We start from the raw sequence: 17,389 nt of genomic DNA on the forward strand, positions 1-17,389 counted from the left end.
GCAACAGGTCCCAGTGATCCAAGCTGGGAAAACAGTTTTCCACACACACATTTTGGCTTGGGTGGGGGTGGCCCTCCCTTTACAGGGGCTGCCGGGTAGACAGGAGGGCAAAAAGGGGCACTGCTCAGGGCATCGCTGGCAACCATTAGGCCAACAACATTTCTCTTCTTGTGTCCAACACTTCTTTGGGAGAATCACAGTGAAGAACTTCAGGCTGCCTTTAAGGAATCCCGAGAAGTCTCAGGCACAGCACACCCTGACAGGCAGCACCCCGACTCCCAGCACACCCAGGCAGAAGCCTGCAGCTGGCTGGTTCCTAGACCCCATCCAGCAGCCCCTGAACACACGCTTCCTCCGCCTGGGACTCTCATCTGTGCTTTCACCCCTCTTCCTCCCCATCCACTATGGGATCAAGGCAGAGACACGTGCCACTGCACGACAGACGATGGCATCTCACCCTGCTGTTGGCCGATTCATACATATCCCCTTCCACTTTCCGAGCATATGCCACCAGATTCTCCATACGCCGATCCTTCAGTGCTGCAGGGTCAGGAGTAGGAAATATGGCTTGGACTCTGGGGAAAAAAAGAAAAAAAAAGCATGCAAGTGATTAGGATGTCCCCAGACTGGGACATCAGCACTAACCCCTGTGATCTGAACACAAAGCAGCAAGCAAATCTTCCGACAGACTGCGGCACTCCTACTGCTCCCGGGGGACACGGCCCCCGTTTACCTGGCTTGAGTACAGAGTGGGACACTTCCAGTACAACAGCCCCAAACCAGCAGATGCAGCTCCATCTTTTGTGCTTCTGCTTTCCCTTCTCATGGAGCCCGACAAAACTCACTCCCGGGTCCCCTGGTTTTGGAAGCCAGCTTCCTCCTGCCCCAGACACACACACCTCAGAGGCAGCAACTCACCTAACAGGAGATTACTTTGATATTAGCTACTCACAATTTATGAACAAGGTGGTTTCGGAGATCCTGAGTAATGTCTTCATGCCACTGCTTTCGAATTCCAGTATTGGATGGTTGAGCTGCTGGCATGGCTCCCAAACTGGCAACGTTGGTGCTTTCACTCATCATGGGGCTTCAAAAACAGAGCAAGAATTGAGGGTGAAAGTCTAGCCCAAGCTTAGTCATCTTACAGTCATAGCCTCTTTTAGAATGATGTTAGGACAAAGTGCTAGTTCAGCCATTCCCTAATCAATGGACAAACTCTGCAGAAATAGCTGCACATTCACCAAAACAACGCCGCGAAAGAGTACATGCTGTCCTACCCAAGGATTTGGAAAATGGGAACAAAAGCTACAAAATCCAAAGGGAGAGACAGCCCTCTCATCAATGGCATCTACCCCACTGTTTATGCAAGAAGTGGCATGAGATTATTAAGCACAAGGATCGCTCTTACACCTCAGTGAATAACTTGCCCCTTACTCCCACTGCAGCTCAGTGGCAGGTTTGTGGTATGCCACCCTGATCGGTAAATGCACTGGAGCTTCAGATCTGCCCAGATGCTAAATCAGAAAACGCCCGTAACCTCCCTGGCCTAAAAAAGCCAGTTTGCAAGTAGTGACAAAGTTAAAATGGACACCAAGACCTCTAGAAAGGATAAGAAAAAAGACAACTATCACAACTACAAGGCTTCTTTTCCAACTGTCCTTTAGCAGCAAGCATCACTTAGTCCCTCCCAGTATATAAGCATGCGATATCCTTACATACACCCCCTTCCCCTCCAACTCATTTGATAAGGGCAATCATCAGCATTTGCAGCTGAACAAAATCACTGGGGTGCAAAGAATAATTTAACTTACTTTTGAGAATTCATGGTTGAATGTAACATTGAGTCAGGCAGCAGATTAGGGGTTTGAACCCCTACTCCTCCATTCACTCCCATTGGATTTGCACCTAGAAAACAGAAGTAGTATTCTTAAATGAACAGCCCAATGACTGTGCAAAATCAGTAACTGCTCAGCAATAACAAGGATTTAGACCTTCAAGTACTTTGACTTTTGTGAAGGAGTTTAATTACCCATTGTTCTCTTTACCCTCTTCATTTTACAAACTTAGAAAATCTGAGGCACAAAGCTGGTGACCTCCAAGTGAAGCATCACACCACATTACTCTTCTGCACATCTTCCTGAGCTTTCTCAACAAACAAGCAATTTCAATTTGCTGCAAATGTTATGTACCAGAGTCCTTTTCTGTGACTCCCTAACTAAAGATTCAGCATTAACAACCACTTCTGTTTTTTTGTTTAGAAGTGGTGGTTTTTTTTTGTCATTTGGGGGCTTAGGATATATATTCACAAAGGCTTCAAAAACTTAAAACATCAGCTACCACCTGCATCTGACAAGGTCCCCTCTCACCCACTCCATACTTAAGGACCCTACAACTAACTCCAATGTTTGTACTAAGGAGGAAAATCTGACAATCCTTTGCGGAAAAAACCTCTAGTAATTCGTAAAAAATCTGCTTTTCTGAATCACAGCAGATCTCAGTCACCATAAAAAAATTGCCCATTTTCTTCACACACTACAGTTAAGACTCAAATAATGAAGAAAATGCAGTATATTTGTCTGGAGCTTCTGAATAGATCACTTTGGGAAGTTGAGAGTAGCATGAAAGCCATTACCAAGCTTCACACGTATTTAGGACATCTGAATCCTACAGAATCTGTATTTCAAGCAAAATTAGACACTGTGTACAACAGAAATCCACTGAAATTAAGTATATCAAGCCTAATACATAACTCTAATATCACAACCAAGTGTTTAACAGTCTTTTCATAAGGCTGCCTCCAGCTTCCCTTCCCTTAGTCACTTTTTTCCTCCTTCCTGGATTCACTTTGCCATCTGAGAGCAAGATGGTGTAGAAGACAACTGTCAACCTTTGCGTTAAATCTCCCTTTTCAACTGCCAAAACCATTTGTTTGATCTACTTAGGACTGCATCTTTTCACATCGCAGTCCTCACCAAATCTTGCTGTTTCTCCTAAACTAGCCCTGTTGTCATGTAGGCCATGACCTGATGATTCTTATCTCACCTGTTGCAATTCCCTCTTTAGCCACCCGCTCCTAATAATGAAACAACAGTCAAAAGTCTACACCCTCCATGCTTGTCCCTTCTACATTAAGCTTCAGTTCTTTGCTCTCCAATAGCTTTTCCACCCCATCTCATTGGATTTTCTTATCAGTGCTACAAGGAGCACTGCCCAATAAGAAGAATGCACAGGTCAAACTCTGTGTCTATAAATAAAAAAAACAGAGAACCATTTTGCTTCTGAAAAAATGAATGACATTCCTTTCAACCTTTCAAGGCCGTCACTATAACATTTTGGAGCTTCTAGAAAGTAATCTATTTGTAAAACACTCTAATGCACAGTAGAAAACCATATTATTTTAATCTAATTGTTTTAAGACAAGCTCTCAGGACCTTTCCCCTCCCCTCCTTTTTTAAAAAATGCTTTACACACTGGAAAGCAAAGTTTTAGCAGTATACAAATCGCATACAACCTATGAGGACCAGTCATCTCAATAACAAGTCTACTCTACCCAACAGCTTTTTCCTGCGTAACTCAGGAGTAGCGTGTCCCTTGGTGCAGAAAGAGTACATCAAACTGCAACCAACTGCTACTTTCCTCTGCAATCTCTCAGGTCCTTCCGCAGGGCATTCCTGTCCACTCATTCCGTACATGAGTTTGTCATGGGGCATATAGGCAGGATCACTGCAATCCCATACAAGCTTGTGATAAATCTCTACCAGCTCATCTTTCCTCTTTTCCATTGAAAAAAACCACCTCTACTTAAGCAACTCAAGCGAAGAGCTGGGGGTGAGAAAGATTCCTGTGATATAATCTCAAACTATCAAAATTAGATTTGATGGTTAAAGGTTACTTCCTTTGACACCAGTGACAGCCAGGTTAGAATTAATTGCACTTCAAATTAAAATTCTTATGTAGTCTCTTGCGATTTTGCAATAAGCCACCCAGACAATTTACAGTTATGCGAGTCCATGACAGGATTCAGAGAGAAAGTCTGTTATTTACTATTTTCATTTTTTAAACAAACATTACATATTTGAGGGACAACTGTAAAATGCTGCAGTCTGAGTGACAAGCACAGGCATTCCAATACATGCATTTCCAACTAAAAACTCCTAAAAAGCCTTAAACTTGCATTACAGTACAATTATAAAGCTACAAAACAACATTAAATAAAATGCTTTGGAAAATTGGTTCTCAAAAAAAAACCCCAACCCCCTCAAAATATCATTTTTCAATAGAAAATACTTTTCCCAGAGAACTTGTTTTCCAAAAGAAGGCATCTGGGTCCTCTAACGTTCCTGTTCCACTGAGTAGCTTGCTTTCTCGATTCTAAAATATTGCAAAGCCATACCTTTTGCAAATTAACTAGCAGTATTAAACTAGTAGGTTAAGAAAATTTGCATTAGCTATAGCATGGGAAAGTTGCCTGTAGTTTGTATTTTAACACTAATAGATAAACTTACTCATAGGATTCATAGGGCGCAGACCCTGGGGTGACTGTCCTTGTTGCTGATTCTTCACTTGAGCCTGGGGCTGCGTCTGCATCTGGTTCCCCTGATAGGTCAGTCCAAGGGCTGCGTAGGCTCTCTCGATGGAGCTGGGGTCTATCTGACTGGTAGTGTTTATGCTGGGCGTTGTCTGCTGCCCCACGCCCACAGAGCCAGTATTTGCAAGTCCTACTGCAGCTCCACCCAGCAGCGCTGGAAGAGACATGCCAAGTTAATAAGGACAGCAAGAGGTAGCCAAAGAGGTCCACAAAAACAGGGAAAGAACAAAGAGTGCACTGGCTGTTCAGAACTAAAAAATCTCCTCATAGGAGCATGCAGAGAAGAGGCCAGGTCTGGAAAACCTGTCATGAAACAGGGAGACAAGTTTTGACCCAACCAGCCATTCCAACAACATGTTGTTTTCCCTTTGAGCTGCTGAGAGGAAATCCCACTCTAAGTATTTAGGACGCATCTGTTTGCTTCAAACTGAAAACAGAGGCACACCATGTCACAGAGCATAAGGCAGAAGGGTATGTACAGCTCTTCAGCAGCCATTGTAATGCCTTTTTTTTTTTGGAATTTTCTCAAAACAACAACTATCTCAGCTCACATTAGTCATGAGAATACCACAAAGTAACATTAAGAAAGGAGGAAAAAAAAACCCATATAGGTAAAACAATGACAAAAATCTTGCCAAAAATTTTGGCAGGAAGACCAAGGGGACACAAAGAGAAGGGGGAAGAGACATCTGATGCAAACAAACGATGAAGACAGAAACAAATATCATCAGGACTGAAATGACACAACCCTCTGTGTGTGTGCACATTTGTCTCCAGAACCTGGACAGCTGGAAGAGGTGGTAGTGAAAAGCCCATCATTTGGTTGAGAGAGCTATGACTCGTTCACCCTTACTACTCTCCTGCTAGGAAAACCCAATAAAGTTAGAAAGCTTCCATAAACATTAGTTATCAGAGACAGAAAAATACTCTGTGACTCTAAAGCAAGAGGAAAATCTTATTACATGTTCCCAGCTTCAAGAGCATCACCACTATCACCTGGGTGCAAGAAAGTTTAACTCCCAACATGCATTTTATGGTTTATCCAATGCACAGAATTCCCCAGTAGACTTACATTGTTGATTTCTTTTGTCCCCAGCATTTTTGAGAGGCAAACATACAGGACAGTCATGTCTCGTACAATTCTTCCAGTGCGAGATGATTTGTCGGGAAGACGCGCAATGTGCCACTGAGAAAGGGAGGGGAATGAAAAGCTTTTACAATCTACAGTATCTCCACATGGTCAACACAAACTGGGTAGGGAGCAGCTATTTCTCTCAGGGCACACATCTATATCAACACAAGTATTACTTGAAATAGTTCAGCACTAACTAGTCCTGAAAACATAGCTAGATTTCTTCAAGTATTATTGGCTCAACTAAAGCTTACTTGAAAGCTCTGTTATACACCCAAGCCTATGTCTCCCTGACTCGAAGCATAACACCATATACAGCAGGCATGAGGCAGACTGTACCAAGCAACTGAGATGCCAGCAATTGGCACAACCCAGACAAGCCTAGGCTACCAAAACGGTAGCATACATTTTCCTTGGCTACTAGGATAGACTAAGAGTTCACCAGTGTCAGTAGTAGCTTAATTCCTGGCTAGCTATTGCTTGCGATTTGTCTCTTCCATTTAAGGGAGACAGATAGACTCGTACTTGCAGATTCCTGCTTCGTGTCTACCCTTATCAGAAGACCCCATCCAAAAGATCTTGCAGTGAGTTACAAAGTTATGCAAAAGATCTTCACTCACCTCTCTGTGCTATCTTGTACCCTCTAACTTGCCTACAATTTAAAGGCTCAGAAGTTGTTTATGATTTCCATTTTTAAGGGGACAGATAGGTTAAAAAAATTCTATTTCCCAAGCCACCCACTAGTTCTCCATCTCTTTCTAGGAGCCCTTCTCATCCCGCAAATGTTGACTGCATCTATATAACCACTCCTCCACTTACCCTGGCAAGATTTGCCAGCCTGACAATGTGTCATGTGGTTCAGGACATTCTTCATGGTTCGGCAATGAGGGAGGTTGCACTGTCGCACCTCTCCGTTGGCCTGTTCTCGCCGCTGACACTTGTGAGCGTGTAAGAGGAGAACTAGTTGCTGCTGAATGAGCTTGCGTTTTTCTGGATCTGCTGTCGGTGCTCCAGATCCCATTCCTTGAGAAGCTGCTGGCCCCATCCCAGCTTGCTGAACTTGGGGAGCCTGCTGTTGGCCCTGGAGAAGGTGGAAAGGAAATTCCCACAAATAAATGTATTTCTGAGAATAATCCATTTAGCAAGTAAACAATAACAACAAAATCAAAGAGAAACAAGGGATTAAGGGAATAGCCCATCTATTTGTAGTTCTAGATGACTCATATTAAATATACCCCTTAGCAACAGTCCTGGCAATAATTCTCTTGCCAGCCACAATTTCTTCCCCATATCACTCTCCTAGTCCTAGCTCTTGCCTTATCAAAGACCAGCAGAACTTTGCACATGCTCACAGGTTAATTTGCGGTGCTAGACCAATCAGAAAATATTAATAGCACTTAGACATCAAATCTCCTCCTCATTTTGGAGGCTAGAAAGTTACATCCACAGTTCTTGCATTAACGGAAGAAAGCACCTTTTAGAGTGAATAGTTTTCCCTCTATTTCAGCATAGGTGCCTCAATCTGACTGTTCCTAGAAAAGAAGAACGAAGGGGAAGTTCTGGCAACCTCTTTCCATTGGGCATGTAGGCATTCAAAACAAGCATCTCCTAGTCTCCACTCGAGATGAAGCACACCTTCAGGATAATACATGCCACAGAACTAATGTCAAGTATGGCAACATCTAGTACTTTTTCTGTACTTCTGTTTATTTCTTCAGACTTCTTCCAGGTGACATTTGAGGAGTACTCAGCAAAGAAGAGAGGCTCAGGAACAATATGTTGCTTGTATCACTTCAGTTCTACAGCCTTCAGTTTCTAATAGACTCTTCACAGAGGGTTTTAGAGGATGTTTCTGGAGATCTCCAGATTTTGAGAGCTCAGCTACCTGCACTCCTAAACCCCAGTTCTCCCGTAGCTCTTCAATACTAGTATTAACCTTTCATTTTACAAGGAGACTTCACCAATTACTCAGTCTCGTCAGGGTTTGTATCTGTTCCAATAGGACCATAACCACCCTGTTTGCAGCCTGTCATTCTAAAGGACAACTAAGCAGCAACTTTTCATTCCTAGGTTCAGCTGGGTAGCAGTTCAACTTCAAAAGTTATATACTCTGCACTGAACACAAGCTTGACAGCTGGGGTTCTGAACAGCAAGTTTTGGCCGCTTCTTTATTCGTTCATACAACAAACTGGTTTGCTAGACTTCCAATGTTTCATGCTTAACTTAAAATACATTAAATAAAACTCACAGGAATGAGCTCTTTTTAATTCAAAGGTACAAAAGTTACCTGGAAATGGTTTTTCCAGCAACAATTACTAAGATCAAGAGACTGACCCTCCTGGGGGGTGGGGGGGTAGAATTTGAAGCAGGGAGAAACACAAGCTATATTCACAAATGTGAATTTGTTTCCCAAATTAAAAAAATATACGTAGGGGGAAAAAAAGGCAGAACATGTTGCATGTCATACCCCTAACCAATTTAAGCTTCTAAAATAATGAGGCAAACACATTCAGCCACCAGTGTTAAGCTCAAGCTAGGGAACCTAATGTTAAGGCCTGTCATTTATAAGCTTGGGGCATCCACCTCTTGGCCATCCACTTTTCCCACCACCCCTACTTCCCCTTTCCTTAAGTCCTGCTGCAATAACAGTGTGCGGGGGGAAAGGGGGAGGCAATAGGGTTGGCAACCAACTGCCACGGAACCTCCAGCATCAGGACTGTTGTGTGTGTTCACATAATTCGGAACAGGAATGAATGCACGACTGGGGCTTCTAAGCCCTATCATAGGCAGTACCTGTTTGAGAAGGGATACTTCTTTCTCCCAAAAGCATCAGTGAGTACAAGCAGGAAAACAATCCTCAAGACAAAGCTACACTGAGGAGAACGGGCCCAATACACCAGCCACAAAAGAAGGGGTGGGAGAGGAGAGCAGAGGTGTCCACGTGGCAAAGCTCCCTTCAGTTAAGGAGCATCATTTCATTTTCTCTGCTAACAGGGCTTGAGGGGCGAAGAGTGGAGGTGCAGCTTATCAACAGAGAAAGCACAACTCAGCCCTCTCCTCCATATCAGCAGTTTTAGGAGTTGAAACAAGTGCATTATGTGTGGATTCAGAGCGCACATTCACATTGGGTATGACAGCTGCAAAAACAGTAACATGGCAACAACAGAGCATACTGCTCCACTTTGGTCTGCTACGACATTTTCTGGAGACACGTTTCATTGTACTTACCATGTTAGGCATTCCTGCCCCAGGAACTGGCTTCTTGTCCATTGGAAACTGTGGTAAGCTATTCTGCAGTCCAGCTTTATTCTGCATCTGAGGCCCAAGTCCACTGGCTCCAATCTGCTGCCCGGTATTCTGACTATATGGCTGGCCGTAAGGGCTGGGATTGCTCATCATTCCCATCTAGGAATTAAAACAGTAAGATGTTCAAGTAAGATAGCTTAAGTTCACGATGTAAAAGGCAAATGAATACTTCACAGAAGCAAGAGTGATCACAGCCATGAACCAGCTGCAATGATCCACATGCTTTCCCTGTTCCTCTATGTGCATGTATTTACCCATCACACAACATTAACTCCTCAACCAGACAGTTTCTATAAACGCAGCGAGGCCAACTTACCAACCTTTGAGGTCAATCTGGTCAGAACTGGCCCGATTATTTCGTTATAAAAGGTTTTATTCAACAGACTTCTCATTTCAGCTTTCCCAGTCACAAATTTGTACCGTGGACTATGTAACTCACAAGTCTGGAAGAATTTTTCTGCTCCCTGCATCTGTGCAGACTCCAAATGAAGACAAATATCACCTTCATTCATATCAGCAGGGTTTATCCCAAATACCTCCTACCCAACTGTCAGCACTCCCACAGCTCCTCTCCTGAGAGCCGTAACAATGCATGTTTGCATTTTCAGTACACAACCATTCTCAATTTAAGAGTACACCACAGGCGTAGGTAACACCACGCAATCACACAGGCACAGTAACTTGTTTGCAGTGAGCAGTACTAGAGGTCAAAGGAGATGGTAGGAAGGAACTCTGCAAACAAAACAAAGCTATTGAACCATTCATCCACAGGGGAAGTAGGTTCATGTTTCACACAAGCTATATGCTCCGTTCTGCAATATGCATCACCTATTTGCATATTCAACAGTGTTAGCATACCAGAATATACCATTTGTTGCCTTGGAATGCCCCAGAATCTAAAGAACAGTTAGGATCAATCTTGCCAATAAAGTTGTTTGTCCTCTGACATTTTTCTCCATTCCTTGCATTCCCATCTATTTTTCATGGAAAATTTGGCCTTCTAAGACCAAAACAACTAGTCACAGAGGACCAGGAAAACTGGAGATCTTTGTTAAGATTACCAGGTTCTCACCATTACTCAGGCAGGATCCTAGAGGAGCCATTACTCATAATAATAAAGGCACAAAAATACTTTAACGAGCTGTATTGTTTCAACTCATATTAGCATTTGACTAGACAATGTTCAGTCTGCTCGATGCTTTTTGGTTCAAGTCTGGGCATTTTCCTGCATCCAAAAAAGTGCAACAGGCTCCTATGGTAGGATTGTTTCCAATCACTCCTACATTTATTTTCAAAGCATTTTCCCCTAGTAGAAACACCTTGCCTCTGCTCCTTACCAAGCTTCTCCAACCTGCACAGAGAAGTAACCTATACGCCCAGAGATTACCTGCGATTAGTCAAACACTTTCCTTTTTCAGGTCGTAACATCTGCCAATCCATTATAATGGCCTTCAGTTTGCATTTACAAAATAAGGCAGGATCAAACCTAAGTTACAGGAAAAGGAGCACAAAACTCTCTAAAGAACCTGCCACTTTAGACATCCCATATGTACAAGTGAATTCCCTTGAGGACAGCCCCTCTCCTCCACACACAAGCAATAAACATTAGCAGTAATTCACACAGCAGTAATTCATTAGAGAGCAATGAAAAGAATCTCTACACATGGCAGAGAAACAAACTATGCAACGATCAGGCAGAACGAAAAAAGCTTCCTTTCCTCTGTCTCCTTTGGCACCACCCCTGCCGTGTCTCCACTGCTATGAATACACATATGGTGACCGATGAGGCAGCTGCTGCCAAAAACGGAACAGGTAAGACTCAAACCCTCCCTGCCTCTCCCTCAGAAGACAATTTTGCTGCCTCAAATTGACCAACAGGTTCAAGACTTAGTGAAGGACTGACAGCACGAATTATTTATTTAAGAAAACAAGATATGTTTTCCTATAAGATAGCCTGATCCCTTTGGCTCCAGAAAGAGTTTTGAAAGCAGATACATTCCTAAAAACAGAAATTTCTAAGCAAAATTTTCAAGTTCATTAACAGTCATAGCTCCCAAAGTTATCTGACACCTGAGAGAACACTAAAGCACCGACTGTGTTGGCCATCACTAACACTACCCCCATATGACTTCTGCAACTTATGCTGCTATCAGCCTTAAAAAAAAAAAAAAACCAACTAACCAAACAATTCAGAATTGAAGACTGAAGACACATTTTCACACCCTGGTGTCACAGGGAGAAATCAAGATGCCCAACGTAGACAACTGGGGACTTCACACACTGATACCAAAGTACTTAAAACAACTGTGGCCTGATGAGCCAGCTCTGTCCTGACTGCAGGGGTAGAAACCCAAATCTAGACTTAAAAAAGCACCTTTGTGTCACCCAAAATGGAAGCTTTCTGATGAAACTCAGGGGTGACGTTCGACCATGCTAGTCAACCTTTGTATCTGCAATACAGCTGGAGACAAACTTTATGTAAAGCGTCTGGCTTTTTCAAATGTACTTATCAAGTTGGCCCAGCACAAAGATCTCTGATGCTCTCAAGCATAAGCCATTGACACTGTTTGGGGTGCAAAACCAGCCCCCTCAAACAAGGCTGTCTCTATGGCAGAAATGCAGGGCTCCACTCTCCCTGGGGCTGAGAACCATCATCCACCTCACCAAGGGGACTTCCTCCACACCGCTGTACCCAGTGACCTGGCAGCAGAAGACTACATGACCAGCTCAGCCCAGCTGCTCCCTACAGGGGTAATCTTCAAGTTCCCCATCTCAGCCTACAGGAGAGGCAAAGACCAGAGAAACACAGGCCAGATCGCAGGGCAAGCATGCCAAACTGACTTTGACAGCCACAAACTCAAGCAACACCTAAGAAGGCTAAAAACCAAATGCCACAAGGTCTTCTGGAACAAATCAGCAGCCATCACTTGGTCCAGGTGAGACTGACGCCTGCCAGATCCACAGCTGAATCTCACAGCAATGCCACTCCCCTGTCCTGCTGTCACAGACCCACTAACCTGACACCAACAACCTGCATGCAACTCTAGACTGAGTCAAGAGAAGGGTCATTTGGGAGATTCTTCACCTGGCACAAGGTGGTCTTGTGACCCTGACCCAAGAAGCAGGAGCATGCTCATGTCATTTGCTGTGACATGTAGAGAAACATGAATAAAAGAAAACATAAAAAAGGAAGAAATGGATGACCTCATGACTACAGAAGGAATATAAAAATAATCCTGTAGAATTTTATCAGTAGGAAACAATCAGAAAGACTGACATATAGTTCATCATCATATTAATGATCTATTGGGAGTGAGGGGTAGATAAACAATGGAGTGCAGAAGAACCAGCCAAAGAAAGGTGGTGGTAGTACAACTGGGACAGCATGGGACAAGTGCAAGGCTTCATCTGCAATACCATGCAAAAACATACATGGCTGAATCATAGCTACAAGTCAGCCAGTGCAACCTCTACTCACTCCTTCCTGGCCACCACCTCCTTCCACTGCTCTTCCCACTTCTCTTCTTATCCATCCCATCTGTTGTTTCTCTTCCTCTCCTCACCTCACAGCCTCAACTTACTTTCATCACATATGCAAGGACTTGCACACAAGGAAGAGCAAACAGAAATCCACATCACAGTAAAGGAGAAGAGGAAGAAACAAGGAAAACAGCAAAAGATGATGTGCATGGCTAATAGATGGCAAAGGTAATCTCAAATGGTTACACCTTCTACATACACAGTGGAAAACAACTTGACTTTCCTGCCTCCAGTGGAAACAGGGGCTGTCATTACCAGAACGGTGGAAGATGTGCACCTCTCACCATGTAAATGGCATGGATGATAAGTTCAAGAAACATCCCAGTTCACAAGTACAAGCATGAGCAGCATCCAATAGGGCTGCTCTGACACTCCCCCCCATCTGAAAAGAGTAACTACAAAAGTGGAGGAAATTCCCCAAAATTTTGTTCTTATGCCCTGAAACACATGCATCTTCAGTTCGGAAGGTCAAGTGACTAACTCTGCTTCTAGTTTTACTGTTGATATCAGAGAGTACAAATTGAGGAGGAATACCTGTTACAGCTATGCACGTAGACATTACGAATATTCTACTGTTTCTCTATAGAAACAACTGCTTCACTGACAGTCTAATGTTTGAAAGACAACTAGATATCAGCAATAGTATTGAACAATGACCAGTTTTAAGATTTGCAAAGATAAATGTAAGCATGGAGAAGTAAAGAAATAGAATTAATAACATTCTTCCAAATAATCCAACATTTGTAGTATCAACTATGTATCTCCATCAGGTAACTGCAGTGCACTAGTTTAAGACCATACTGATGGTATCTAGCATTTTTCCATATCCACATGTTCACAAGTGGAAGTTAATTAACTTTCCCAAAACAGTTTTAGTAAATTCCAGCTGGCTCTTTAAAAACAAGAATTTATTGTACATCACTTTCTAGTGCCATTCAACTGACTGGTAGTGCATTACTGGACCCAGGCATAACCTAACAACAAAATTTTGCGAGTGGTATCTGCTGCATTCTTTCCAAGGACTGTTACCCATCATTACTCTTTGCACTTGACTGCATAATGTTTTAAGATACCTATTGCAAGACACTAGCATTATTTCACTGCCATCTGTGCAAGAAACTCCCCTATCCATCCCAGAAACTTAGACTCGGAAACAAGTCTTTACTCCATTCTCTCTCATGAACAAACATTCCTCCCTTACACTGGGATAAAGTGAGCAATTATCCATTTTTTCACCTTGGTTCACCAAAGAAGAAAAAGCAAAGGACCAGAACACACAATTACACTTTTAATGGATTACTGTACTTGATCGTATGGTACACTTGGTCACAGAGTCTAAACAGTATGGATACATTCACCTGTTGAATCAAACAGCTAATGAAAATAAGGCAACCAAAACCACTGACCTTCTACCTAAAATGTGACACTGAATATACTAATGTTAAGGAACATAAGGTACTTTTATTTTCTTTATCTAATTTTACAATTTGAGGGTGACATCATCTTCAACCTCTCTGCAACTTTGAACAGAACTTTATTATTCTGAAGTTTCTTATTGTTTTACTTAAAGGAGGTTACAGAGATTCTGAAGAATTACATTTGTCTCTGTAAAATATTGCTATCGATTCTTCTTAACAGAGGTTAAACTGATAAAACCAAGTGTATCCATTGTAATAGGAAAGAACCCTGCATATACTCAAACAGTAAGCCAAATGACAAAGAATTACGACTGGAACTCTGAACATTTCAAGTAATTTCACATGCGAGTGAAATACTCACATAGCAGTGGTAGTAGTAATGACCTTACTAATCTGAACTGCCTTCACGTCCATTTCATTACTTGAGTAACAGAACATTTCTTGAATCAGGGGAGATGAAACTTACATGACCTGAAGGCTAGGTGAACTTAGTCACTTTGTGACAGAGCATGGCCATCACAGAAATGCACACACCAACTTAGACACAAAATACCCTCCTCCCCTAATAAGAGGCTGGACAATAAGACTGTAACTGGGCACTCTCAGCAGAACCCAGTGGTTCTGAAGGTTTTAACTGGATATAATTCCAAATGAAGAATGGTTCAAAACTGGAAACATGAATTTGTTCTTCACTTATTGGAAAGCTTGAATTTGCTATCTGTTTACTTCTCAATTAATCAAAGCTGTAAAACTATCTAGTGAAACAAAAAGTCCAAAAAATGCTTAACCACTGAAAGAATCAAAGCATTACAAACAATTTCCAAAACTCTATTTTAAGAATAGTAGGCATGTCTGTCATCCTCCTACCTTGCACACAACCAAGCACATAGAAAACAAAAAGCTATTCAAGAAAGCAAAACCGGTTACAATTCCTTTCGCCTCCAAACTTCTAACAGTTCCTTTCAGAAGCATTTTTAAGCTGGTACTGTCACCAAAGATCCACACCCTCCTCTGACTGGCAATATCAACTCCTTTAATATGTCCCCTCCTAGTATCAGCACTAGCTTTCCAACTGATGAGTATAAATTGGACCAGAAAAACAATTCAAATTAAAACTTTTTTTTTTTTAAATGACCATGTGAATTTCAAGCCTGGATTAGCTCCTCAACACAGTCTGTCATGCAACCGGCACAGAGATGGCATGCAGACAGAATTGCTTCTTTGCATGTCAGTGACTGCTTACATCACACGTAAAACTACAGCATTAGACCACAGGATGTATGGGGCAGATTATGACAGTACAAGTTTATGTATACCAGGTGACCCTAAATCAATCATTTACATTGACATTTGGGATTTTGAATCCTAGAAAGTAACATGCACAACTAAAAAAGTTGGGAAGTACGTGGCTAATGTGTAGAGCAAGTGTTCCACTCTATTCTAGCCAATGTTTTGGGAGGAGAGGAAGAAAACACTTCAGTAACTCCACAGGACAACAGAACAAAGCAGGAACGTAACCAATTTTGCTTTCCAAAGCACTTGGAGCTCATCTTTAGATGTTAGAAGAGCATAACATCCTCCCTCCCAATTAGTTAGTATCACAGGAAACCTAAGCTATTCCTCTGTACAAACCACTGCAGACAACACACCTCCGTTTTACTGAAAGAAAACTCAGAGGGGCAACCCTCCCATCACCTAAAGGGGCTGACTTCAGCAAGCTAACATGATGAAGTTGAACACAATCAAAGTGCCTGGTCTATTTTTTTTCTCCTACTGAAGGACAGCTCCTGGATAACGCACATTTTTTGCAGCGATGAAGGAAACCTACAGAAGTTATTACACAAACTCCCACATTAACAGCAACACAGTACTAAATATACCGATGTAAAAACTGGCTTTTAAAAACAACTGCTTAGGGTCCTCTGTTTTCATCTACTCTTTGAAGATTTGTAGGTGGGAAAAACAAAAGCAGATGGGTGGAGAGATAAAACGGTCAGACATTACTGTTGTCAGATTTTGCTAACTCCACTGCATGAAGTGAAACACAGGCTCCCTGCCAACAACCAAACCAATTGAAGACATTCTGGAATTTCAGCCTCCATTTCAGACTGTTCTTTCTCCTGCAGCAGTTTCAACTCCTTTATGAGGGCTATACCCACTATACTTAGACGAAAAGGCTCAAGGTTTTTTACCAGCAATTAAACTCCTCTAAGTATTTTTAACCAGTGTCAGATTATGAATTAAAGACTAGAAGTTATCATGTATTTGGCCTGAATATTCCCAAAAGCACAAAATGCTCTTACTTTAGATGTACAGCACATTTTGGAATTTAAGCAAGCGAGGAAGACAATTTAATTTTGGACTACATCAGCCAAAAGCTTGATTTCGTGTCCTTTCTTTACTTCTCCTAGATAAATGAGTTTATTATAGTTCATAACCTTACTTTAGCTCTGGTAAGTAAGGATTAGGAAGTTGCATTTCACCCAAATATCCAATATGGCAATTTTTGACCTCTGAATACACCTTCCTGAGGATCAAAAAAAAATTTTTTTTCCACCCAAGGAATAATGAATTAGACATTATATAATTCCAATACAAGAATACTTCTAAGTAGTTACATATTTCTTTCCACTGTAAACTGCATACAAGTTTTCTAGTGTAGCAATCAAGCTTTGCAACAACTTTCCTATCAGGCAAAAATATCTGAAATGACCAGACCATAAAATCAACTCATTACTAGACATATATATATCAGAACCACTGTTAGCAGCACACTAAGTTTAAGCAAACAGCTAAAATCAAAAAACTTCATAATTAATAACGTTCAGGAGACACTAAAACAATTTTATTTAATACATTAAAGCATAGCAAAACCATTAATACAGAGCATAATTTTCATTTATGTTTCAAATACATTTATAGACTATGTTACTTATCATTCCAAGCCCTTCAAGTGGATTGACTTTACGCATTCCAAGATGGATCTAAGCAGGTATTGCAAAGCACCTTAGACAATCTTTCTCCTCACTTACCAAGAAACACAAAATACCCACCTAAAGTGAACAGAAATATTTAAGTATTTTCTAGGCTTTTGATCAAAACGCTAAAAACTTGAGAAGAAGTACTCAACTGGCTCCCTACTCTAAAAAAAGCTAATTGTGCATGACAAAAATTTTAGACATCTCCTTGTGACTTAAACCAGTAGGTCTTCTCTCACCTTTTCAGAGAGACCCACGACAACCTTCTTCCAAACTCCTAAACTACAAAAGCACATCTATTTCCCTCTCCAGTATAAAAAGGTTTTTTTTCAGCTTTCTGGTTTACTCTCCTATATACAAAACCCTTCTACATTTTAAAACTAGAACTGCGTTGGATTAACAGTCTTTAAGAACCCAACATTTGTTT

The 17,389-nt window shown here is 41.7% G+C and overlaps 1 protein-coding gene across 1 annotated transcript in view; it reads right to left on the reverse strand.

The window, feature by feature from the left end:
* Positions 1-17,389, reverse strand: part of EP300 (EP300 lysine acetyltransferase) — a 66,467-nt gene that overhangs the window by 31,490 nt on the left and 17,588 nt on the right. Inside the window, exons 3-9 of the mRNA XM_075154075.1 lie at positions 8,949-9,125; positions 6,540-6,801; positions 5,661-5,774; positions 4,506-4,742; positions 1,812-1,905; positions 953-1,087; positions 458-575 (exon numbers count right to left, since the gene is read on the reverse strand). Of these exons, the coding sequence (XP_075010176.1) occupies positions 458-575; positions 953-1,087; positions 1,812-1,905; positions 4,506-4,742; positions 5,661-5,774; positions 6,540-6,801; positions 8,949-9,125 (1,137 nt within the window). The remainder of the gene's footprint in view (positions 1-457; positions 576-952; positions 1,088-1,811; positions 1,906-4,505; positions 4,743-5,660; positions 5,775-6,539; positions 6,802-8,948; positions 9,126-17,389) is intronic.

Source organism: Calonectris borealis, chromosome 1, assembly GCF_964195595.1.
Source record: "Calonectris borealis chromosome 1, bCalBor7.hap1.2, whole genome shotgun sequence".
In the NCBI taxonomy this organism is placed as follows: Eukaryota; Metazoa; Chordata; class Aves; order Procellariiformes; family Procellariidae; genus Calonectris; species Calonectris borealis.